Source organism: Panthera onca, chromosome C1 (assembly GCF_046562875.1).
Source record: "Panthera onca isolate mPanOnc1 chromosome C1, mPanOnc1 haplotype 2, whole genome shotgun sequence".
Taxonomy (NCBI): domain Eukaryota; kingdom Metazoa; phylum Chordata; class Mammalia; order Carnivora; family Felidae; genus Panthera; species Panthera onca.
The window spans coordinates 32,774,632-32,799,684 of NC_138346.1; the positions used below are offsets into that span (position 1 = coordinate 32,774,632).

Sequence of the window (25,053 nt, forward strand, 5' to 3'; positions counted from 1 at the left end):
TTTGCACTGTTGGTGGCAGTGCAAGCTGGTGCAGCCACTCTGGAAAACAGTATGGAGGTTCCTCAAAAAACTAAAAATAGAACTACCCTACAACCCAGCAACTGCACTACTAGGCATTTATCCAAGGGATACAGGTGTGCTGTTTCAGAAGGACACATGCACCCCCATGTTTATAGTAGCACTATCAACAATAGCCAAAGTATGGAAAGAGCCCAAATGTCCATCGACGGATGAATGGATACAGAAGATGTGGCATATATATACAATGGAGTATTACTCGGCAATCAAAAAGAATGAAATTTTGCCATTTGCAACTATGTGGATGGAACTAGAGGGTATTATGCTAAGTGAAATTAGTCATAGACAAATATGACTTCACTCATGTGAGGACTTTAAGAGACAAAACAGATGAACATAAGGGAAGGGAAGCAAAAATTATATAAAAACAGGGAGGGGACAAAAACATAAGACTCTTAAATATAGAGAGCAAACAGAGGGTTACTAGAGGGGTTGTGTGAGGGGGTTGGGCTAAACAGGTAAGGAGCATTAAGGGACCTGCTCCTGAAATCATTGTTGCACTATATGCTAACTAATTTGGATATAAATTTAAAAAATTAAAAAAAAAAAAGAAAGCCCATCCTCTAGTATATTACACTGCCTTTCCTGTTGTGTGCCATTATGTCGATATGCCACCAATTAATAAACTGACCTATTGTTAAATTAAAAAAAAAAAGATGTGGTATATATATACAAAGGAGGATTACTGGGCAATCAAAGAGAATGAAATCTTGCCACTTGCAACTACGTAGATGGAACTAGAGGGTATTATGCTAAGCGAAATTAGTCAGTTAGGGAAAGACAAAATATCATATGACTTCAGTCATATGAGGACTTTAAGATACAAAACAGATGAACAAAAGGGAAGCAAAAATAATATAAAAACAGGGAGGGGGACAAAACATAAGAGATTCTTAAATATGGAGAACAGAGGGCTTGTTACTAGAGGGGTTATGGGAGGGGAGATGGGCTAAATGGGTAAGGGGCATTAAGGAATCTACTCCTGAAATCATTGTTGCACTATATGCTAACTAACTTGGATGTAAATTTTAAAAAATAAATTAAAAAAAAAAATGTTGCCAGGGTAAATAAGTCCCATCTCTTTGGATAGGTATATAAGTCAGGACAGGAGTATAAGGAAGACTCAGTAGAGCTATAGGGTGTTGTGCTCTCACAGAGAAAAGAGGTAGAGATAAGGAGTGAGAGAATTTGGAATTCAGGTGGTTTGGTTCTAAGACTATGGTTGTTCCTAGTCTAGAGAAGCTCTGGACCATGCAGAGTTTAAGGAACCAGACAAGACAGATATCCCTTGAGACTATTTGTCTCTAGGTCATGTTGGACAAAATGGGTTCTGTTCTATAGAAGATTCATTCCATGAAACAGTGTGGTTTTTTTTTAATGGTATAAAAACAATATTATGTTTAATATTTATATTATTGAATATTATCCAACAGTGGTTTTTATAATAAAAGATGTAACTGAAAAAAAGGGGAACCTTCATCAAAACACATTAGGAACATTCAAAATTATCAAGTTTAAATAGGCTCCTTTACAGTTGAACCTCTCAGCACTTCTGATATATTAATACATATTATAAATATCTGAGAAAGATTATAGTATATAGAATCTGAGAGTATGATCAAATAACCTTTTCCTCAGAGTATTTCACAGGATAGCAGTCCATGGAACATACTTAGGGAAATAATGCTCTCACTAATTAAAACAACTGTGGTCCTTAAACATTTCCATATTTAATGATGATCTGGTGATATGATATAAAGAAAGGACTACTTGCTTACCAACTATTTTCATTGATGTTTTGTGTAACTACAGCCTATCATGAGTCTGTGTTCATACCTAATATCACTGATAAGTCTATGTTCATACCTAATATCACTAATCACTGAAAGATTTCCATAAAACATCTTCTTAAATATTTCTAGTAATGGGATACACTTAGCATATCACAAAGTACTATTAGCATTAGAGGTAGTTTGGCTACCTGGAAATCTTTTTCAACTATTAGGTAATCACCTTTACTTTACATACACAGAAAACCTCAATGAGGATTTCATTCATTTATTTAAAAATATTTATTGATTGACCTTTTTGGAGACAGACACTTTGCAACTTTACAATAGTTACAGTGGTAATGTAACAGTTTTATTTGCTCGTATCATGTGTTAAAAAAGTAAAACAAGAATTTGCAAGTATTTTAGATAAAAATACATTTGTGGGTTTTTTTTTTTTTAATTACCAGACAGGATCTTATTTGTTCATGACATTTTATCACATGCTATAACAAGATCCATTCCCAGTCTCTAGAAAGCCACCAAACTATAAACCGACTAAACAGGGAGTAGAACTGGAAGAAGAATGTCATTTCCTGCCCTTTTGTTTATTGCCTGGATGTTTTACAAAATGGCTCCCAACTCCAATTTTACAAGTATCCATTCACTCCGTGTCATCAAAATAAGTTTAGTATTTGATTTACAGATTTTAAGTCTATTTTCCATCCCACCCCCCAAAATCTATTTCCCAACACCCTTATAAAAGTAACAAAGGAAAATATTTAAAATATATTAAGTGAAAAGCAAACTATATTATGATTGAAATGTTTACAAATAGATGTATGTGGAAATAGGAAAAAAATTAGACAGTTATACAGATGATGGTTGAGTTGGCAGCATTAGTTTTCTTTAGGGTATTTTTTAATACTGCTGTTACAATACTCTTTTTAGTCATTTTCTTTAGCTATTATGAACACTACATCATTTGAAACTATTGCTTGATCCCCTCTTGAGTAACAAAATACACCAATGAACCCCCCCTGAAGATATGAAGATAATTTGAAATTTAGATCTTTTTATATTTCTTTGCAAGTATATGCCAGTATTCATTTATAGTATTTCTTCTAGCAGGAGTGAAAAACTATTTTAGTTTGTCACTACTGTCATGCTCTAAAGGACTAAATAAGTGTATAAAGTATTTAGTTTATAACAAACGCTCCCTCCACTCCCCTCTTCTACTTTCAGCTTAATCTTGCTGTGAGTTTCACTCTCACTCCTTTTATCAGTGGGGGGGTCACTCACTTGCCTCAAAGCAACACTGTATAAAGCCTTTTTGGCTGTGCCGATTTCCTCTGACTCCAGTGTAACAGTAACTGCTTTGTTATTATACCCCACTTCCCTCCATCCTCACCTTCTACCTTAATCATTGGTCTTAGTAACTTAGGAAACAGGCATAGGACTGGCCAAGAAGAAAAATAAGGTTGCTCATATCAATTTGTTGATATTATACAAACCTGCCCCTGAAAATAGTTTTCTTTCAAAGAAAGAATAATAGTTTTCTTTCAAAGCTACTAAACTTACTCTCTGATGTTTATTGGTCATGTCCTCAGTTACACACGGTAGAATTGTGTTTAAGCAGTTTTCAATCTGTCAACATAACCACATATGGAAAAAGTACATTTTATAGGTCAACAGCACTTTTCATGGATCTGAGGAAAAAAATCACGATGGCTTCAAGGGAAGAATCTTAGTCTGTTTGTCTGACTCCAAAACAACAAAGATTCTTAAGATTTCCTCTTAAAAGCTGAAATGCCAGAACACCTGGATGGCTCAGCTGGCTAAGGGTCCAACTTTGGCTCAGGTCATAATCTCATAGTTTGTGGGTTCGAGCCCCATGTTGGGGTCTGTGCTGATAGCTCAGAGCCTAGAGCCTGGAGCCTGCTTTGGATTCTGTGTCTGCCTCTCTGACCCTCCCCTGCTGGCACTCTCTCTCTCAGAAATGAATAAACATTGAAAGAAAAAAAAAAAAAAAAAAACCAAAAAAAACCAAACCAGTTGAAATGCCACCTTGACCTGAACTTAATTATATCTTTCTTTGGATTAAAGAGTAATTTCATTTCTTAAATGCTCCTTGTAACACCTAGACTTCTATGACTTTAGCAACTCAGATGTACAAATATATAAATTACTGTTTTGATAAATGGATGAGGAAGTAAAGCCATTTTTAAAGCTGAAAAGAATAACAATACCTGCAAAGGGAAAGAGGGGGGAAAAAGAATGACAAAAATCTGTGCTTACATTCTGAGTGAGAAGAATATGAATGTTCCAGCTGTAGAAAACATTATTGGTTCATAATATATTACATGAAGAGAACATTATGTATAACAAGTCTGTAAAAAGTAATGTGGATACAAAAGAACAGAAGCATCTACCTCAGAAGCTTAATACTGGCTTACTTCAAGTAGTGGGACTATATAGGTGACTAAGTTTGTTATTTTTGTTTCTGTATTTCCAAGATTTTTCTACAGTAAACTTATATAATTTTCATAACAAAAATAGAACATTTTGTTTTTAAAATATGTAATATTTTAAGAAGACAAACACATTTTTACATAGGGTCTATAAATAAGATAGAATCTACTTATATAAAAAAAATGGAACTGCACATTTGTGGGCCAGATATAACAGTATGTGAGTTTTTCATTTTTCCCATGCACAGAATTAATTCTGTCTTGAATTTTATTAGCACAAAGTGTGGAAGAATCCTTTCTTTCCATAAAAAATGTGTGTTGTGCTGGTGTTTTTAATAAACTTATCAACATTTGAAAAGAATGCAGATCAGGGGCGCCTGGGTGGCTCAGTCGGTTAAGCATCCAACTTGAGCTCAGGTCACGATCTCACGGTCCATGAGTTCGAGCCCCGCGTCGGGCTCTGGGCTGATGGCTCAGAGCCTGGAGCCTGCTTCCGATTCTGTGTCTCCCTCTCTCTCTGCCCCTCCCCCGTTCATGTTCTGTCTCTCTCTGTCTCAAAAATAAGTAAACGTTAAAAAAAAAAAAAAATTAAATAAAAAAAATTTAAAAAAAGAATGCAGATCAAAATCAGGTAATAAATAGTTTTAAAAAATCCAAAAAGCTACAAAATTTGAGTCCTGCTTAGAGTCATGCTACTAGCCATGAGTAACACTGAGGCTACTATAATTTCAGTCTTTGATAAATACAAAGGGTCAAGTAAGAACAATGAATGGATAACTTATTTCATACATAATTAACAATATTTTTATTTTAAAAAAATCCTCTAGAAGATAATTTATTTGTAATGTTTTAAGTTAGCCATATAACCATGGATAAAAATGTGCTTATTCAGCTGATTCTTTTATTTTCATTGATTCAAACCAGTAGTAATTATACATTGGCTTGTATATTGGCAATATACCAATTCCTTGACCCTTTGGCTCAACTACTCTGTTTTTGCCTTGATGATTGCTGATCAGGTCTCACTTGCTTTAAAATACAACTTACCTCAAACTGATTTTACTGACACTTGGTTTACATATCAATTGCCTACTCTAACTTTCCACTGCCAGTTTCCAAACCAATCAAGGTACTGGGATAACAAAGGAAAATATGGATACACACAAAACCATAGAAAATGATAGGTGGGAACTTAACAGTGTGCCTTTTTGGAAACAACATGATGCTGGAAACTAAGAATACATTTCACTTAAAGTTTTAGATTTTAAATTATTCCATAAATTAGATATTTTTGGCAGAAATAAAAGCTGCATCTAATTACTTAAATTCTATCTTAACCACTCCTAGCTAGTTCTAAAATGTTGGCAATCTGACCATAAACACAGCATAAAATAACTCAATAACTAGGGTACAATCTTGAAACTAAAATTACAAGTGGAATTCAGCAGTGTCAAAAATAAACCCATTTGCAAATAGTTATCATTTTTCTTCCTTTCCTCTCTATCTGCACTTGCCATATTTCCTTCAGTTGTTGTCTTAAAAGAATTCTCAAGAACAATGTAACCAGAAAAGGTGGACAAAACTATAATGCTATCAATAAAACAGTATTAAATATAAAACTTGTCAGTGTAAATAAGTAAAATTTTGAAAGATACTTAAAGTGTTTTTAAAATAGCCCCCAAATTCCTTTACTTACTAGTGAGACTAACCCTTTTTTCTAAAATTTTAATAGCTATTTCCTCCTCTAAGAATAGTTTATTCATGTCTTTTGACCATTTTTCTATTATGTTTTCTCACCAATCTGTAAGTATTTATATATCATATGGATATTATCCCTATCAGATGTTTTGCAAATTACTTTCATCCATGTTTTGTTTTTTTTTTTAATTTGGTTTTGTTTTTTTGGTTAGTGCTCTCTCATTTCCTAATCATTGAAGTTCATTATATTTAGTACATGACATAATAACAACAAAGTAGAATTCAGTTGTTTCCACAAATGAGAATTGGTGAAGTAATATAGTGCCAGTAACACTTCCAGCCAAACAAAAGACAAGACAAGCCTCAATCTTAGTTTGTCCCTTAGGAGAGGCACTTCAAAAACATATTCAAAAACAATGGTAGTAGTTTCCAAATGATTTAGAACTGCTCAAAATGATGATCCTTGTATAAGTCATGAAATGAACAGTATTGTCTGGGGAGGTATAAAAATAAGCAAATACAAGGTAGGTTACTCAAACCTACTAATAACGACTAAACACAAACTAATTTATACTCAGAAAATAAAAATCTTAACCCAAGAAATAACATAATGGGAAGTTCTTATTTCCCCCCATTAAAATGATTTACTGGAAGTATGAAAAGAAGTTAGGATTATGTTTCCCTTTTATAAATATTTAGAAAACATGACTTGCCAAAGTGTGCAAAAATAATGTCTCTCTTCAAGAATATTAGAGATTTAAAAAAAGAGCATTAGAGATCAAAGGAAAATAATATGAAGATAATGGCATAGAAAGTGATAAAACAAAAAAGCAGAGAGCTTCCCATTAAAATTATCATTATATTGATATAATAAGAATCAATGTATATCATGAATTAAGAAAATCTGATATACAAAAATCCAAATTTACATAATGAAGTACTAGTATGTATTTATATTCCACAGTATTACTTAGTTTATAAAAGGATTTAATACAGATTTTTCTAAACCATCATTTTCCTCCAGAAAGTTGAATGTATAAAATTTTAATATCTCTTTGAGACAGTGATCCAAGCTTCTTCCTTGGATGATGTTACCAGTTCATACTTAGTTTCAATAACTTGTCCCTCCACAGAAAGTAGGTGCAGCTTTCTCACCAATACACTCAGAAGTACTGTGGTCACCATATATGCAAACCTAGACAGGAAGAAAGTCAACCAATTACTAAAGATGAACAATTACATTTTTATATAATTATACATAATTATATAGGTTGCTTATTCTCCTCAGCAGTAATCATCAAAATTCTAAGTATAAAATTTGGCATCTTTCCTTTTACTTTCCTTTCTCTATCACCCACCTCAACTCTGGGCATTCCTGTGTGCCTGAGAATCCAAGCAAGGAGAAAGTTTTCATTACTGATTCGTCATCAAACCGGTCTGGATCAAATCTAAAAAGAAGATTTGGGCAGATCAAAACAGCTCCACTGGCATCTTACTTATTTATACTATAAAAACATAGATAGGTATCTAACAAAGTCTGAAAAATGTTAAAAGTAAAAACTGCTGTCAAAATTGTATTTCAATTTCACCTATTATGTTCTCAAACTATTAAACATATATTGAGTCTTTCTGCTTAATTTATTATTTCTACACAATAGATACAAAATACATTTCTCTGGAATCAGCAAGGGATGAAAGTGTAACTGGGTGTACATCATTTTATGAGATATAAGGCTAAATCATACAAAATCACATAAGAATTATTTAAATTTAAGAGCATTAAAAACATCTGTTACATAAGACCATCTCATCAAAATGTGAAGCATCTTACAATGTCTCTACAATTCAAATGTATTTCCTGGGGATCCTGTGTGGTTCAGGCAGTTAAGTCCCTGACTCTTGATTTCGGCTCAGGTCATGATCTCATGGTTGAGAGATTTAGACCCAAATCAGGCTCCTCGCTGACAGTGCGGAAACTGCTTGTGTTTCTCTCTCTCCCCCTCTCTCTCTGCCCCTCCTCCGGTTTCTCTCTCTCTTAAAACAAAACAAAACACACAAGTGTTAAAAGATCTAAACCACGGGTGCTTAGCTGTTCAGCTGGTAGAGCATGGGACTCTTGATCTTGGGGCTGTGAATTCCAGCCCCACGGTGGGTGTTGAGACTACTTAAAAATAAATAGAGAAATAAAAGACCTAAACCATACTGTGGGAAAAAAATAATTCTGCTTTCATTTTCTTTTAAAAAAGTGTAAATTATGTTTCACTATTGGAATATACCAGACTTACATTACAGTCCATGTAACAATTATATCAAATTAAATCGGCTTTTCCTTTTTTTTAAAGTTTTCTTTTTTTTTTAAGTTTATTTATTTATTTTGAGAGAGAGAGACCACGGGAGGGGAGAGGCAAAAAGAGAGGGGAGGGAGAATCCCAAGCAGGTTTTGTTTTGTCAGTGTACAGCCCAATGTGGGGCTCAATCTCATGAACCATGAGATCATGACCTGAGCCAAAATCAACAGTCCAACGCTTAACCGACTAAGCCACCCAGACACTCCTCCTTTTTTTGTTTTTTTTTTTTAAAGTTTTTATTTATTTATTTAAATAATCTCTGGGGTGCCTGGCTGGCTCAGCTGGTGGAGCATGCAATTCTTGACCTCAATGTTGTGAGTTTAAGTTCCATGTTGCATATAGATCTTACTTAAAACAAAATAAATAAAATAAAAAACTTATAATTAAGTAATCTCTACACCCAAGGTGAGGCTCGAACTCGTGACCCCAAGATCAAGAATCACATGTTCTTCAGACTGAGCCAGGCAGGCACCCCAATTAGCTTTACCTTTTATAAACTATCTTAAAAACTGAGACCCTAAATTTTTACCTGAAGATACCTACATGTTTTTATTTTTTTAATTATTTTATTTTATTTTTTTTAAATACCCGGTTTTCTATTTATTTTTCCCCTCTAATGTTTATTTATTTATTTTTAAGAGAGGCAGAGCACAAGTTGGGGGGAGAGGCAGACACAGAATCTGAAGCAGGCTCTAGGCTCTGAGCTGTAAGCACGGAGCCCAAGACCAGGCTCAAACCCATGAAGTGTAAGATCATGATCTGAGCTGAAGTTGAACACTCAAACAACTGAGCCACCCAGGCACCCCCTGTTTTTAATTTTTAGAGAGAGAGAGAGAGAGAGAGAGAGAGAGAGAGAGAGAGAGCGTGAGCACATGAGTAGGGAAAAGGGGCAGAGAGAAAGAGAGAATCTTAAGCAGGCTCCATGCTCAGCATAGAGCCCAACATGGGGCTCAATCCCACGATCCCAGGATCATGACTTGGGCTGAAATCAAGAGTCAGATACTCAAATGACTGAGCCACCCAGGTACCTCTATGTGTTCTTAGATTTTAAAAAAGAGTCAAACTTGATTTTTCCAATTACTTTATAGAACACCTCACAATTTTTACGATTAAGAATAAAATGAAATCCAAACTAAAAATAGTTTAATCCTAAATACTGAGGGATTTTGGTTTTTTTAGCTTTCAGTATATTTGACAAATGTTATGTATTTAAAGTATACAATATGATCTGATATATGTACACATTTTGAAAGAATTCCCACCCTTAAGTTAATTAGCACACCCCCCACAATACAGAGTTACTATTTTGTGTCTGTGTGGGGAGAACACTTAATTTCTACTATCTTAGCAAATCTCAATGACACTATACAGTATTATCAAACATGGTCATCACATTATACAGGAGATCCACAGACCTTACTCATCTTATTACTGAAAGTTTGTACCCTTTTACCAGCAGCTCTCTTTCCCCTACCACTACCTGCAGTCCCTGGAAAGGACCATTCTACTCTCTGCTTCTATGTGTTTGACCTTCCCCCTCGCCCCCCTCCATATTACACATGTAAGTGCTACAATGCAGCTCTCTGTCTGGCTCATTTCACTTAGTATTATGCCCTCCAGGTCTATCCATGTTGCACAAGTAGCAGGATTTCCTTCTTTTTTAGGGCTCAATAATATTCTACTCTATCTATATATCTATATATAGAGAGAGGAATATATCTACATATATATCTATATATAGACATACAGATATATAGATAGAGTGGACTATTCACTTTTTTATCCATTTACCCACTGACAGACACTTAGGTCATTTTCATACTTGTAAATAATACTGCGATATACGTAAGTACAGATATCTCAAGATGACAACACCATTTCTTTTGAATATATATGCAGCAAGTGGCACTTCTGGATGATATGGTAGTTTTATTTTTAATTTCTTGAAGAATATCCATACTATTTTCCACTGTGGTTGTAGCAATTTACATTCACACCAACAGTATACAAGGCTTCCCTTTTATCCACATCCTTGCCAGCATTTGTCATCTCTTTTTGAATCTTAACATATGTGAGATGATCTCTCACTGTGGTATATGTTTGCATTTTTCTGATGAGTGATGTTAAGCACCTTTTCATGTACCTCTCAGCCATTTGCATGTCTTCTTTGGAAAAATGTCTATTTGGGTCCTTTGCCCATTTTTAAAATTGGGTTATTCTTTTTCAGCTATTGAATTGTATGACTTCCTTAAATAGTTTTATTAAGCCAATATTGGATGTGTGGTTTGCAAATACTTTCTCCCACTCCATAAGTTACCTTTTCATATTGTTGATGGTTTCTTTTACTATGCAGCTTTTTATTCTGATGTAGTCCCATATATTTATTTTGACTTGTGCTGCCTTTGCTTTTGGTGTCAAATCCAAGAAACCACTTCCAACATATACGTGAAGAATCTTACCCCTTATGTTTTCTTCTAGGAGTTTTAGGGTTTCAGCTATTACACTTAAGTATTATTCCATTTTGAGTTGTGTTTGTGCATGGTGTACGTTAGGAGTCCAGTTTTATTCTTCTGCATATGAATATCCAGGTTTCCAAGAACCATTTATTGAACAGACTATCCTTTCCCCCATTGCTTATTCTTGCCTCCTTTGTTAAAAAATAACTGACCATAGGGGCCCCTGGGTGGCTCAGTTGTTTGAATGTCTGACTTCAGCTCAGGTCATGATCTCACAGCTCGTGAGTTCGAACCCCGCATCAGGCTCTATGCTGACAGCTCGGAGCCTGGAGCCTGCTTCGGATTCTGTGCCTCCCTCTCTCTCTGCCCCAACCCACTCGCATTCTGTCTCTCAAAAATAAATAAACATTAAAAAAAATTTTTAAAAAAATGACCACATATGTATGGGTTTATTTACGGACTATGTGTCCATGCATCTCTGATCTGTGTTTTTATGCTAGTACCATATTATTTCGATTACTAAAGCTTTATAATATAGTTTGAAATTAAGAAGTATAATGCCTCCAGATTTACTCTTCTTTCTCAAGACTGCTTTAGCTATTCTGGGTCTTTTGTGGTTCCACATGAACATAAGGATTGTTTATTTCTTCTGTGAAAAATGACCTTAGGATTTTGAAAAAGCATTTAAGGTTTTATTTTTAAGTAATCTCTATACCCAATGTGGGGTTCAAATTTATGAACCTGAGATCAAGAGTTGCACACTGCATTGACTGAGCCAGCCAGGCACGCTGATATTAGGATTCTGAAAGGAATTGTCTTGAATCTGTAAATCATTTTGGCTACTAAGGGCACTTCAACATTCTTTTTTTTTTTTTTTTGTAGATTTAGGTTGCCATTATTATTATTATTTTATTGTCAAGTTAGGTAACATACAGTGTAGTCTTGGCTTCAGGAGTAGATTCCCATGATTCATCACTTACATACAACACCCAGGGCTCATCCCAACAAATGCCCTCTCATCCCAACAAATGCCCTCCTCAATGCCCATCACCCATTTTCCCCACCCTCCCAATCTCCCACCCCCATCAACCCTCAGTTTGTTCCCTGTATTTAGGAGTCTCTTATGGTTTGCCTCCCTCTCTGTTTGCATCTTACTTTTTGCTTCCCTTCCCCTATGGTCATCTGTTAAGTTTCTCAAATTCCACATATTTGTGAAATCATGATATCTGTCTTTCTCTGACTGCCTTATTTCACTTTCAACATTATTAATTACTGCAATCCAAGAACATAGATTATCTTTCCTACTTCAACTATTTTCATCAATATTTTAGTTTTCAGTATATAGATCTTTCATCTTCATTGAATTTATTCCTAAATATTTTACTCTTTTTGATGTAAATGGGATTATATCATTTCTTTCTGATAATTCATTGTTGCATATAGAAATGCCACTTATTTTTGCATATTGATTTTGTGTCATGCAACTTTACTGAGTTTATTTATTATTTCTAACAGTTTTTGGCAGAATTTTTAGGGTTTACTATATATAATATCATGTCATCTGCAAATTAAGACAACTTTACTTCTTTCTGATTTAGATAACCTTTTTAAAAATTTCTAATTGAAGTATAGCTGACATGTAATATTGTATTAGTTTCAGGTGTACAACATAGTGATTTGACAATTACATACATTATGAAACGCTCACAAGTGTAGTTACCATCTGTCACCACAGAAATTATTAAAATATTATTGACTTATATTCCCTATGCTGTAGATTCCATCCCCATGACTTACTTATAAGTCTAAGTCTGTATTCTTAATCCCTTTCACCTTCTTTGCCTATCCCCTCCCAACCCCAGCAACCACCAATCTGTTCTCCGAATTTATGAGCCCATAACTATTTGTTCTATTTTTTTAGGTTCCAATTACAAGTAAAAATCATTTGGTGTTTGTCTTTCACTAACTTATTTCACTTAGCATAATACCCTTTAGGTCCATTTATGTTGTCACAAATGGCACGACTTCACTCTCTTTAACTGCAGAGTAATTTTCATTGTGTACATACACTACATCTTCCTTATCCATTCATGTATCAGTAGACATTTGGGTTGCTTCTACGTCTTAGCTATTGTAAATAATGATGTAATAGGGGCACCTGGGTGGCTGAGTTGATTAAGCATGTGACTCTTGGTTTTGGCTCAGGTCATGATCTCATGGTTTATGGGAACAAACCCTGTGCTGGGCTTTCTGCTGGCACCATGGAGCCTGCTTGGGATCCTCTCTCTATGCCCCTTCCCTGCTTGCTCAATCTCTCTCTCTCAAAATAAATAAACTTAAAAAATCTTTTAAATATTGCAATAAACATAGGAGTGCATATATCTTTTCTTTATGAAAACTAAAGGATTGTTAATTTCATTTATTAAATAATTTTTAAATATAAATTTAAAATTTTAATTCAGTGTAGTTTATACACAGTATTATAATAGTTTCAGGTGTACAATACAGTGATTCAACAACTCCATATATTACATAGTGCTCATCAAGGTAAGTGTACTATTAATCCCCTTCATCTATTTCACCCACCCCCCTCACCTTCCCTCTGGTAAAAATCTGTTGGTTCTCTATAGTTAAGAGTCTAGGTATTGAGGGTGGCTGGGTGGCTCGGTTGAGTGTCTGACTTCAACTCAGGTCATGATCTCACAGTTCCTGAGTTCGATCCCTGCATCCGGCTCTGTGCTGACAGCTCAGAGCCTGAAGCCTGCTTCAGATTCTGTGTCTGCCTGTCTTCCCTTCCCCTGCCCACACTCTGTGTCTCTCAAAAAAACAAAACAAAACAAAACAAAAAAACAAAAAAGAAAACTCTAGTTTTTGGTTTGTCTCTTTTTCTTCTCCTTTGTTTGTTTTGTTTCTTAAATTCCACATATGAGTGTATACTGTATGTCTCCCTCTGGCTGACTTATTTCACTTAGCATTATACTTCCTAGGTCCATCCACATTGTTGCAAATGGCAAGATTTTGTTCTTTTTATGGTTGGGTATTATCACATCTTCTTCTTCTTTTTCTTTTTCTTTTTTTTGAATTTACATCCACATTAGTTACATATAGTGCACCAATGATTTCAGGAGTAGATTTCTTAGTGACCCTTATGCATTTAGCCCACCCCTCCACCCCTCTTCCCACAACTCCTCCAGTAACCCTGAGTTTGTTCTCCATATTTATGAGTCTCTTCTGTTTTGTCCCCCTCCCTGTTTTTATATTATTTTTGTTTCCCTTCCCTTATGTTCACCTGTTTTGTTTCTTAAAGTCCTCATATGAGTGAAGTCATATGATTTTTGTCTTTCTCTGACTAATTTCACTTAGCATAATACCCTGGAGTTCCAACCACGTAGTTGCAAACGGCAAGATTTCATTCTTTTTGATTGCCGAGTAATAATCCATTATATAACACATTTTCTTTGTCCATTCATCCATCAAGGGACATTTGGGCTCTTTCCATACTTTGGCTATTGTTGATAGTGTTGCTATAAACATGGAGGTGCATGTGTCCTTCTGAAACAGCACACCTGTATCCCTTGGATAAATGCCTAGTAGTGCAATTGCTAGGTCCTAGGGGAGTTCTATTTTTAGTTTTTTGAGGAACCTCCATACTGTTTTCCAGAGTGGCTGCACCAGCTTGCACTGCCACCAACAGTGCAAAAGAGATCCTCTTTCTCTGCATCCTCGCCAACATCTGTTGTTGCCTGAGTTGTTGATCTTAGCCATTCTGACAGGTGTAAAGTAGTATCTCATTGTGTTTTTGATTTGTATTTCCCTGATGATGAGTGATGTTGAGCATTTTTTCATGTGTTGGTTGGCCATCTGGATGTCTTCTTTGGAGAAGGATCTATTCAGGTCCTTTGCTCATTTCTTCACTGGATTATTTGTTTTTTGGGTGTTGAGTTTGATAAGTTCTTTGTAGATTTTGGATACTAACCTTTTATCTGACAGGTCGTTTGCAAATATCTTCTCCCATTCTGTCAGTTGCCTTTTAGTTTTGCTGATTGTTTCCTTTGCTGTGCAGAAAGAAGCTTTTTATTTTGATGAGATGCCAGTAGTTCATTTTTGCTTTTGTTTCCCTTGCTTCCGGAGACGTGTTGAGTAAGAAGTTGCTGCGGGCAAGATCAAAGAGGTTTTTGCCTGCTTTCTCCTCAAGGATTTTGATGGCTTCCTGTCTTCCATTGAGGTCTTTCATCCATTTTGAGTTTATTTTTGTGTATGGTGTAAGAAAGTGGTCCAGGTTCATTCTTCTGCATGTCGCTGTCCAGTTTTCCCATCACCTCTTGCTGAAGAGGCTGTCTTTATTCCATTGGATATTCTTTCCTGCTTTGTCAAAGATCAGTTGGCCATACATTTGTGAGTCCATTTCTGGATTCTCTATTCTGTTCCATTGATCTGAGTGTGTTCTTGTGCCGGTACCATACTGTCTTGATTACAGCTTTGTAGTATAGCCTGAAGTCCGGGATCGTGATGCCTCCTGCTTTGGTTTCCTTTTTCAAGATTGCTTTGGCTATTCGGGGTCTTTTCTGGTTCCATACAAATTTTAGGATCATTTGTTCTAGCTCTGTGAAGAATGCTGGTGTTATTTTGATAGGGATTGCATTGAATATGTAGATTGCTTTGGGTAGTATCGACATTTTAACATTTGTTCTTCCTATCCAGGAGCATGGAATATCTTTCCATTTTTTTTTTTTTGTCTTCTTCAATTTCTTTCCTAGGCTTTCTATAGTTTTCAGTGCATAGATTTTTCACCTCTTTGGTTAGATTTATTCCTAGGTATTTTATGGTTTTTGGTGTAACTGTACATGGGATCGATTTCTTGATTTCTCTGTCGCTTCACTGTTGGTATATAGGAATGCAACCGATTTCTGTGCATTGATTTTATATCCTGCAACTTTACTGAATTCACAAATCAGTTCTAGCAGTTTTTCAGTGGAATCTTTAGGGTTTCCCGTATAGAGTATCATGTCATCTGCGAAGAGTCAAAGTTTGACCTCCTCCTGGCCAGTTTGGACGCCTTTTATTTCTTTGTGTTGTGTGATTGCAGAGGCTAAGACTTCCAATACTATGTTGGATAACAGTGGCGAGAGTGGACATCCCTGTCTTGTTCCTGACCTTAGGGGGGAAGCTCTCCCTCTTTCCCCATTGAGGATGATATTAGCGTTTGGGTCTTTCATATATGGCTTCTATGATCTTGAGGTATGCTCCTTCTATCCCTACTTTCTTGAGGGTCCTTATCAAGAAAGGATGCTGTATTTTGTCAAATGCTTCCTTGCATCTATTGAGAGGATCATGTGGTTCTTGTCCTTTCTTTTATTGATGTGATGAATCAGGTTAATTGTTTTGCAGATATTGAACCAGCCCTGCATCCCAGGTATATCCCACTTGCTCGTGGTGGATAATTTTTTTAATGTAGTGTTGGATCTGGTTGGCTAATATCTTGTTGAGGATTTCTGCATCCATGTTCATCAGGGAAATTAGTCTATAGTTCTCCTTTTTAGTGGGGTCTCTGTCTGCTTTTGGAATCAAGGTAATGCTGGCTTCATAGAAAGAGCTTGGAAGTTTTCCTTCCATTTCCATTTTTTGGAACGCCTTCAAGAAAGTAGGTGTTAACTCTTCCTTAAATGTTTGGTAGAATTCCCCTGGAAAGCCATGTGGCCCTGGACTCTTGTTTTTTGGCAGATTTTTGATTACTGATTCGATTTCCTTACTGGTTATGGGTCTGTTCAAATTTGCGATTTCTTCCTGTTTCAGTTTTGGTAGTGTATATGTTTCTAGGAATTTATCCATTTCTTCCAGATTGCCCATTTTATTGGCATATAATTGCTCATAATATTCTCTTATTATTGTTTGTATTTCTGCTGTGTTGGTTGTGATCTCTCCTCTTCCATTCCTGATTTTATTTGGGTCCTTTCCTTTTTGTTTTTGAACAAACTGGCTAGTGGTTTATCAATTTTATTAATTCTTTCCAAGAACCAGCTTCTGGTTTCATTGATCTGTTCTACTGGTTTTTTGGTTTCGATGACATTAATTTTTGCTCTAATGTTTATTTCCTGTCTTCTACTGGTTTTGGGTTTTATTTACTGTTCTTTTTCCAGCTCCTTAAGGCGTAAGGTTAGGTTGTGAATTTGAGATCTTTCTTCCATCTTTAGGAAGGCCTGGATTGCTATATACTTTCCTCTTATGACCGCCTTTGCTGCGTACCAGAGGTTTTGGGTTGTAGTGTTATCATTTTCATTGATTTCCATGTACTTTTTAATTTCCTCTTTAACTGCTTTGGTTAGCCCATTCATTCTTTAGTAGCATGTTCTTCAGACTCCAATTATTTGTTACCTTTCCAAATTTTTTCTTGTGGTTGATTTCGAGTTTCATAGCGTTGTGGTCTGAAAATATGCATGGTATGATCTTGATCTTCTTGTACTTACTTAGGGCTGATTTGTGTTCCAGTATATGTTCTATTCTGGAGAATGTTCCATGTGCACAGGAGAAGAATGTATATTCTGCTGCTTTAGGATGAAATGTTCTGAATATATCTGTTAAGTCCATCTGGTCCAGTGTGTCATTCAAAGAAATTGTTTCCTTGTTGATTTTTTGATTAGATGATCTGTCCACTGCTGTGAGTGGGGTGTTGAAGTCTCCTACTTTTATGGTATTACTATTGATGAGTTTCTTTATGTTTGTGATTAATTGATGTATATATTTGGGTACTCCCACATTAGGCACATAAATGTTTACAATTGTTAGGTCTTCTTGGTGGATAGACCCCTTAATTATGATATAATGCCCTTCTGCATCTCTTGATACAGTCTTTATTTTAACGTCTAGATTGTCTGATATAAGTATGGCTACTCCGGTTTTCTTTTGTTGACTATTAGCATGATAGATGCTTCTCCATCCCCTTATCTTCAATATGAAGGTGTCTTTAGGTCTAAAGTGGGTCTCTTGTAAACTGCAAATAGATGAATCTTGTTTTATCCATTCTGTTACCCTATGTCTTTTGATTGGACCATTGAGTCCATTGATGTTTACAGTGACTACTGAAAGATATGAATTTATTGCCATTTATGATGCTTGTAGAGTTGGAGTTTCTGGTGGTGTTTTCTGGTCCTTTCTAATCTTTGTTGCTTTTGGTATGTATGTATGTATGCATGCATGCATGTATGTATTTATCTTTTCATCTTTTCTCCCCTCAGAGAGTCCCCCTTAAAATTTCTTGCAGGGCTGGTTTAGTGGTCACAAACTCCTTTAATTTTTGTCCGGGAAACTTGTTATCTCTTCTATTTTGAATAACAGCCTTGCTGGATAAAGAATTCTTGGCTGCATATTTTTCTGACTCAGCACATTGAATATATCCTGCCACTCCTTTCTGGCCTGCCAAGTTTCTGTGGGTAGGTCTGCTGCAAACCTGATCTGTCTTCCCTTGTAGGTTAGGGAATTTTTTTCCCTTACTGCTTTCATGATTCTCTCCTTGCCTGAGTATTTTGTGAATCTGACTTTTGTGATATGGTATTTTGTGATATGCCTTGTTGATGGTCGATTTTTGTTGAATCTAATGGGGGTCCTCTGTGCTTCCTGGATTTTGATGTCTGTGTCTTTCCCCAGGTTAGGAAAGTTTTCTGCTATGATTTGCTCACATAACCCTTCTACCCTCATTTCTGTCTCTTCCTCTTCTGGGACCCCTATGATTTTGATGTTGTTCCTTTTTAATGAGTCACTGATTTCTCTGATTCTTAAATCGTGCTCTTTTGCCTTAACCTCCCTTTTTTTTCTGCTTCATTATTCTCTATAAGTTTGTCCTCTATATAGCTGAGTCTCTGTTCTGCCTCATCCAGCCTTGCCGCTGCGGCATCCATCTGTGACTGCAGCTCAGTTATAGCATTTTTTATTTCATTCTGACTAGTTTTTACTTCTTTTATCTCTGCAGAAAGGGATTCTAATCTATTTTTGACTCCGGCTAGTATTCTTATTATCTTGATTCTAAATTCTGGTTCAGACATCTTGCTTATACCTGTGTTGGTTAAATCCCTGGCTGTCGTTTCTTTGTGCTCCTTTGGGGTGAATTCCTGCTGAATTCTGTGCTTCAGGTTGTGCAGATTGTTGTGTTAATCATCCAGTTTTCTAGGTGTGCAGGATGGTTTAGTGTTGGTCTGTCTGTATTTCATGGACACAAGACACACAAAAAACTTCCATGCTGTTCCACCATCTTGGCTCCTCCAATCTATACCACATCTTCTTTATCTATTCATCTATTGATGGACACTTGTGCTGCTTCCATACATTGGTTATTGTAAATAATGCTGCTATAAACACAGGAATACATATATCCCTCTGAATTAGTATTTTTGTATTCTTTGGGTAAGTACCTAGTAGTGGAATTACTGGATCATAGGGTATTTAGTTCCTTTTTTAATCTTTTGAGGAACCTCCATGTTGTCTTCCACAATGGCTGTACCAGTTTACAGTACCAACAACAGTGCAAGAGGGTTTTTTTTCTTCTCCACATCCTTGCCAACACATGATGTTTCTTGAGTTTTTGGTTTCCACCATCCTGACAGGTGTAAGGTGATATCTCATTGTGGGTTTTGATTTGCATTTCCTTAGGATGAGTAATGTTAAACATCTTTTCATGTGTCTGTTGGTCATCTGTATGTCTTGGGGAAATATCTGTTCATTTCTTCTGCCCATTTTTAATTTTTTTTTTTAAATTATTTTTTTAATGTTTATATTGAGAGACAGAGAGTGTGAGTGGGGGAGGGGCAGAGAGAGAGAGAGGGACAGAATCCCAAGCAGGCTCTGCACTGACAGCACAGGAGACTGACATGGGACTTGGTCTCACAAACCGTTGAGGTCATGTCCTGAACCAAAATCAAGAGTTGCATACTTAACCAACTGAGCCACCCAAGTGCCCCTTCTGCCCATTTGTTGGTTATTTGGGTTTTGAGTGTTGAGTTGTAGAAGTTCTTTACATATTTTGGATACTAACTCTTTATCAGATATGTTATTGGCAAATATCTTCTCCCATTCAGTAGGCTGTCTTTTAGTTTGTTGGTTGTTTCCTTTGCTGTGCAGAAGTTTTTTATTTTGATGTAGTCCCAATATTTTATTTTGTTTTTGTTTCCCTCACCTCAGAAGACATATCTAGGAGGAGTTGCTACAACCAATTTCAGAGAAATTACTGCCTGTCTCTCTTCTAGAACTTTTATGGTTTCAGGTCTCATATTTAGTTCCTTAATCCATTTTGAGTTATTTTTGTGTATGGTGTAAGAAAGTGGTCCAGTTTTAGGACACCTGGGTGGCTCAGTCAGCTAAGGGTCCTACTTCGGCTCAGGTCATGATCTTGCCATTCACGAGTTTGAGCCCCGCATCAGGCTCTGTGCTGACAGCTCAGAGGCTAGAGCCTGCTTCAGGTTCTGTGTCTCCCTCTCTCTCTGTCCATCCCGCACTCACGCTCTGTCTCTCAAAAATGAATAAACGTTAAAAAAAATGTTAGAAAGTGGTCCAGTTTCATTGTTTTGCATATAGCTGTCCAGTTTTCCCAACATCATTTATTGAAGAGACTGTCTTTCCCCACTGTGGGTATTCTTACCTCCTTTATTGTAGATTAATTGACCACATAAGTATGAGTTTATTTCTACCTCCAATTTTGTTCCATTGATCAATGTGCGTATTTTTTGTGCCAGTATCATACTGTTTTGATTATTACAACTTTGTTGTAACTTCAAATCTGGGATTGTAATACCTATAGCTTCGTCTTCTTTCTTAAGACTGCTTTGGCTATTTTGGCTATTCATTATTCCATACAACTTTTAGGATTATCTATTCTAGTTCTGTGAAAAACACTACTGGTATTTTTTTCAAGAATAAAAATTTTTTTAATGTTTATTTATTTTTTGAGAGAGCAAGAGAGACTGTGAGTGGAGAAGGAGCAGAAAGAAAGAGGGAGACACAGAATCCAAAGCAGGCTATAGGCTCTGAGCTGCTAGCACAGAGCCCAAAAGGAGGCTCAAACCCACAGACCATGATATCATGACCTGAGCTGAAGTTGGATGCACAACCCAGAAAGCCACCTAGGCACCCCGTTTTGTAAAGATTTTTTTAAAGTAATCTCCACACCCTACATGGGGATTGAACTCACAACCACGAGATTAAGAGCCACACACACCACTGACCAAGCCAGCCAGGTGTCCCACTACTGGTATTTTGATAGGTATTGAATTGAATTAGATTGCTTTGGGTAGTATAGGCATTTTAACAGTATTCTTCCAGTCCATGGGCATGATACACCTTTCTATTTATATATCTTCAATTTCCTTCATTAGTGTCTTATAGTTTTCAGAGCATAGGTCCTTCAATCCTTGGTTAAATTTATCCCTAGGTTTTAGTTTTGTTTTTTGTTTTTTTAATGTAATTGTAAATCGGATTGTTTTCTTAATTTCTCTTTCTGGTAGTTCATTATCAGTGTACAGAAATGCTACAGATTTCTGTATATTAATTTTGTATCCTGAAGCTTTACTGAATTTATTAGTTCTAGTAGTTTTTTGATGGAGTGTTTAGGGTTTTCTATATATAATATCATGAGATGTGCAAATAGCAACAGTTTTATTTCTTCCTTACCAATTTGGATGCCTTTTATTTATTTTTCTTGTCTGACTGCTGTGGCTAGGGCTTCCAGTACTATGTTGAATATAAGTGGTGAGACTGAACATCTCTGTTTGCTTTGTTTTTTTAATGTTTATTTATTTTTGAGAGAAAGAGACAGAGCATGAATGGGAAAGAGGCAGAGAGAGGGAGACACAGAATATGAAGCAGGCTCAGGCTCTGAGCTGTCAGCACAGAGTCTGATGTGGGGCTCGAACTCATGAGCCATGAGATCATGATGTGACCTGAAGTCGGATGCTTAACCGACTGAGCCACCCAGGTGCCCCTGTCTTGTTCTTGATCTTAGAGGGAAAGCTTTCTGTTCTTCACCACTGAGGATGATGTGGGCTGTGGGTCTGTCCTATATGGACTTTATTATGTTGAATTATATTCTTTGGCTACTCAAGGCCTTTTGTCATTTCATACAAGTTTTAAGATTACTTGTTCTAGTTCTGTGTAAAATAATATTGGTATTTTGATTATGGATCGCACTTTGTCAATGTGAAAGCAGTCAAACCCCTTCCAGATAAAGACTGAAATATGGGCATTTGCCCACCTCCTTTGGATTGAACTCTGGGGGCTAGCCACAGTAAGTACCTGCATGCCTATTAACAACTACTTCTTTGTTTGCTATTATCCTATGGAAATTATGAATACGAGAACCCAAGCTATCACAGGTAATTTGGGGCATATCCCTCAGATAGCAGCTGTAAAAGTTAGGCCACTAAATGTGTGCTAAGGGAGAGTCCTCTGACATGGTTTTATTGTTGGGGTGAATTGGAAGTGGGGTTAGGTCATGCCCACTTGCTCCCCTAGGTTTCAGGAAGGATCATGGCCATTACAGGGAGATGTGTGCTAACTAAAAGCTAGACCCTCAGGCAGCAGCTTCTAAAATTTCCAGTCAAACTCCTTCCTCTGTGCTGAGCCCTAGAGGAAAAGCCACAGCAAGTGCTATGCTCCCATTGTGCACCATTAAGAATTGTTTCTTGGAGGTGGGGGGGAGCCTGCTTCTGTGGTATAAGCCTGTGGGACTCATCAACACAAGCCCTGGTGGCTTTTAGAGCTACATGCTTTGGAAACCCAAATCTCAGGTGAGAGTCTTCAATTTGGGGCAGTAAGAGTACAGTCCAAACCCTTTGATCCTCAGGGAGAAGCTGGCAGTTGGGGGTTCCCTCCCAATTATATGGCACTGTGCTGGGGGTAGGTTTATGGTAAGAGTGTGCCTCATCCTTTCCTACACGTTTTTTTTTTAAATTTTTTTTTTTTCAACGTTTTTTTATTTATTTTTGGGACAGAGAGAGACAGAGCATGAACGAGGGAGGGGCAGAGAGGGAGACACAGAATCGGAAACAGGCTCCAGGCTCCGAGCCATCAGCCCAGAGCCCGACGCGGGGCTCGAACTCACGGACCGCGAGATCGTGACCTGGCTGAAGTCGGACGCTTAACCGACTGCGCCACCCAGGCGCCCATCCTACACGTTTTAATGTGGATATTTTCTCATTTGCCCCATTGTATTGGAGTCACTAAGCTAGTTTCTGGATTTCTCTCAGAGGGATTTGCTCCATGCATGGCAACATTGAGTGCTGCCATGTTTCCGGAGGGAAATTCAGGAGCCTGCTATGTCACCATTTGGTCCCAGTCCACACTGAGGTTTTGACATTTGTCTTCATTCTTTTCAGCTGAGAATTTTGTATTAGTCTGGTTTTTAAAGTTGATAATATTTCATCCTTTACTATAGATAATATTTCATCCTTTACTATGTAGTATTTACATTATTGTCCATTAAAATCATAGAATTTGACCCGGATTTTCTTGCTCTGACATATTGCCAATATGGTAATAATAATAATGTATTTCTATGCATTTCTTTTTATAAATAAATCATATCCAGACATTTTTCTATAGGGAGAATGTGTTAACATCAGTTACTCAAAAAGAAAACTTCTAAAAACCATAATGAACTACTGAGAATCCCTGAAAAACAGCCTGGCAGTTTCTTACAAAACTAAACATGCACTAGCCATATGACCCAGCAATTGCACTCTTGGGCATTTATCCCAAGGAAATGAAGCCTTATGTTCACACAAAAACCCTTACATGAATGTTCAAAGCAGCTTCATTACCAAAACAACCCAAATGTTCTCCAGTGGGTGAAAGGTTGAACAACTCTGGTATATCCATATAATAGAATACTATGCAGTTCTAAAACAATAGGAAACATATTACGTTGACCTCAAGAGCATTAGATTTAGGGACACCTGGGTGGCTCGGTCACTTAAGTGTCCAACTCTTTAAATTCGCTTAGAGGGGTGCCTGGGTGGCTCAGTCGGTTAAGCGGCCGACTTTGGCTCAGGTCATGATCTCGCAGTCAGTGAGTTCAAGCCCCGCGTCAGGCTCTGTGCTGACAGCTCAGAGCCTGGAGCCTGTTTCAGATTCTGTGTCTCCCTCTCCCTGACCCTCCCCCGTTCATGCTCTGTCTCTCTTTCTCAAAAATAAATAAACATTAAATAAATAAATAAATAAATAAATGCTCTGTCTGTCTCAAAAATAAATAAACATTAAATAAATAAATAAATAAATAAATAAATAAATAAATAAATAAATAAATTCGCTTAGGTCACGATCCCAGGGTTGTGGAACCAAGCCCCGTGTCAGACTCCATGCTGATCATGGAGATCGCTTAAGATTCTCTCCCTCCTCTCTCTTTGCCCTTCCTCCTGCTCACACTAGCGTTCTCTTTCTCTCTCAATAAATAAATAAACCTTAAAAAAAAGTGATAATAGGAGAGACAAAGAGAAACAGATAGCAGATTGATGAATGAAATAGTGAACAGAAGATATAAAGAGAAAGCAGTGGCTTTCTTATGTTATATCACTGTCACATATTAAATTTTCTCCTCAAAATTTAGAAAAGGAATGCAAAACATACAAACACATGAAAATCAATAATCACAAGGATAAAAAAAGATATTTCATACTTGTGTGGTAACGGCCAAGTACTGGGATCCTGAAGTACCACACCAAGGGCATAAAGAACAAGAGTCTGCAAAAAAAAATTACTCTAGTTAGTAAAGGTCTAACAGAGATGAAGTGACTGCCAGAAAGCCGACTCATCCTAAATGCTCTTTTAATACAGATAATGAATACAGAATAAAAATAGAAAGTAAAAGAAGAAAACACAGGCCATTATTTTGATGATTTTATAGTGGGGAAGGCCTCCCTAAGTTTGTCAAAATCTGGAAGTCATAAAGGAATAACAGATTTAACTATGAAAATTTAAAACCTGCATCCAGTTAAAACAAAACAAACCAGACCAAAATCACCAGTGAAAGATAAATAATAAGAAACACATAAGTGTTTAATAAATAAAATAATAAGAAAAACACATTTCCCATATAATTGATAGTTAGTATGTACAATACACAAAAAGACATTTAAGCTTACTAGAAGAAAGAGTAAGTTAGAAGCACGTAATTCACAAAAGAAGAAATACAAACTTTTAAATATGTATGAAAAGCTGCTCAATCATTCCAATGATCAGGGAAAAGCAAATTAAA

At 36.5% G+C, this 25,053-nt stretch overlaps 1 protein-coding gene across 4 annotated transcripts in view; it reads right to left on the reverse strand.

The window, feature by feature from the left end:
* Positions 1-2,120: 2,120 nt before the first annotated feature.
* Positions 2,121-25,053, reverse strand: part of CYP20A1 (cytochrome P450 family 20 subfamily A member 1) — a 79,571-nt gene continuing 56,638 nt past the window's right edge. For all 4 annotated transcript variants that reach the window (XM_060623017.3, XM_060623018.3, XM_060623019.3 and 1 more), the window contains 3 exons: positions 24,475-24,539; positions 7,375-7,464; positions 2,121-7,211 (listed from right to left, as the gene is read on the reverse strand). In XM_060623017.3, coding sequence (XP_060479000.1) covers positions 7,061-7,211; positions 7,375-7,464; positions 24,475-24,539 — 306 coding nt within the window. In that variant the 3' untranslated portion in view covers positions 2,121-7,060. The remainder of the gene's footprint in view (positions 7,212-7,374; positions 7,465-24,474; positions 24,540-25,053) is intronic.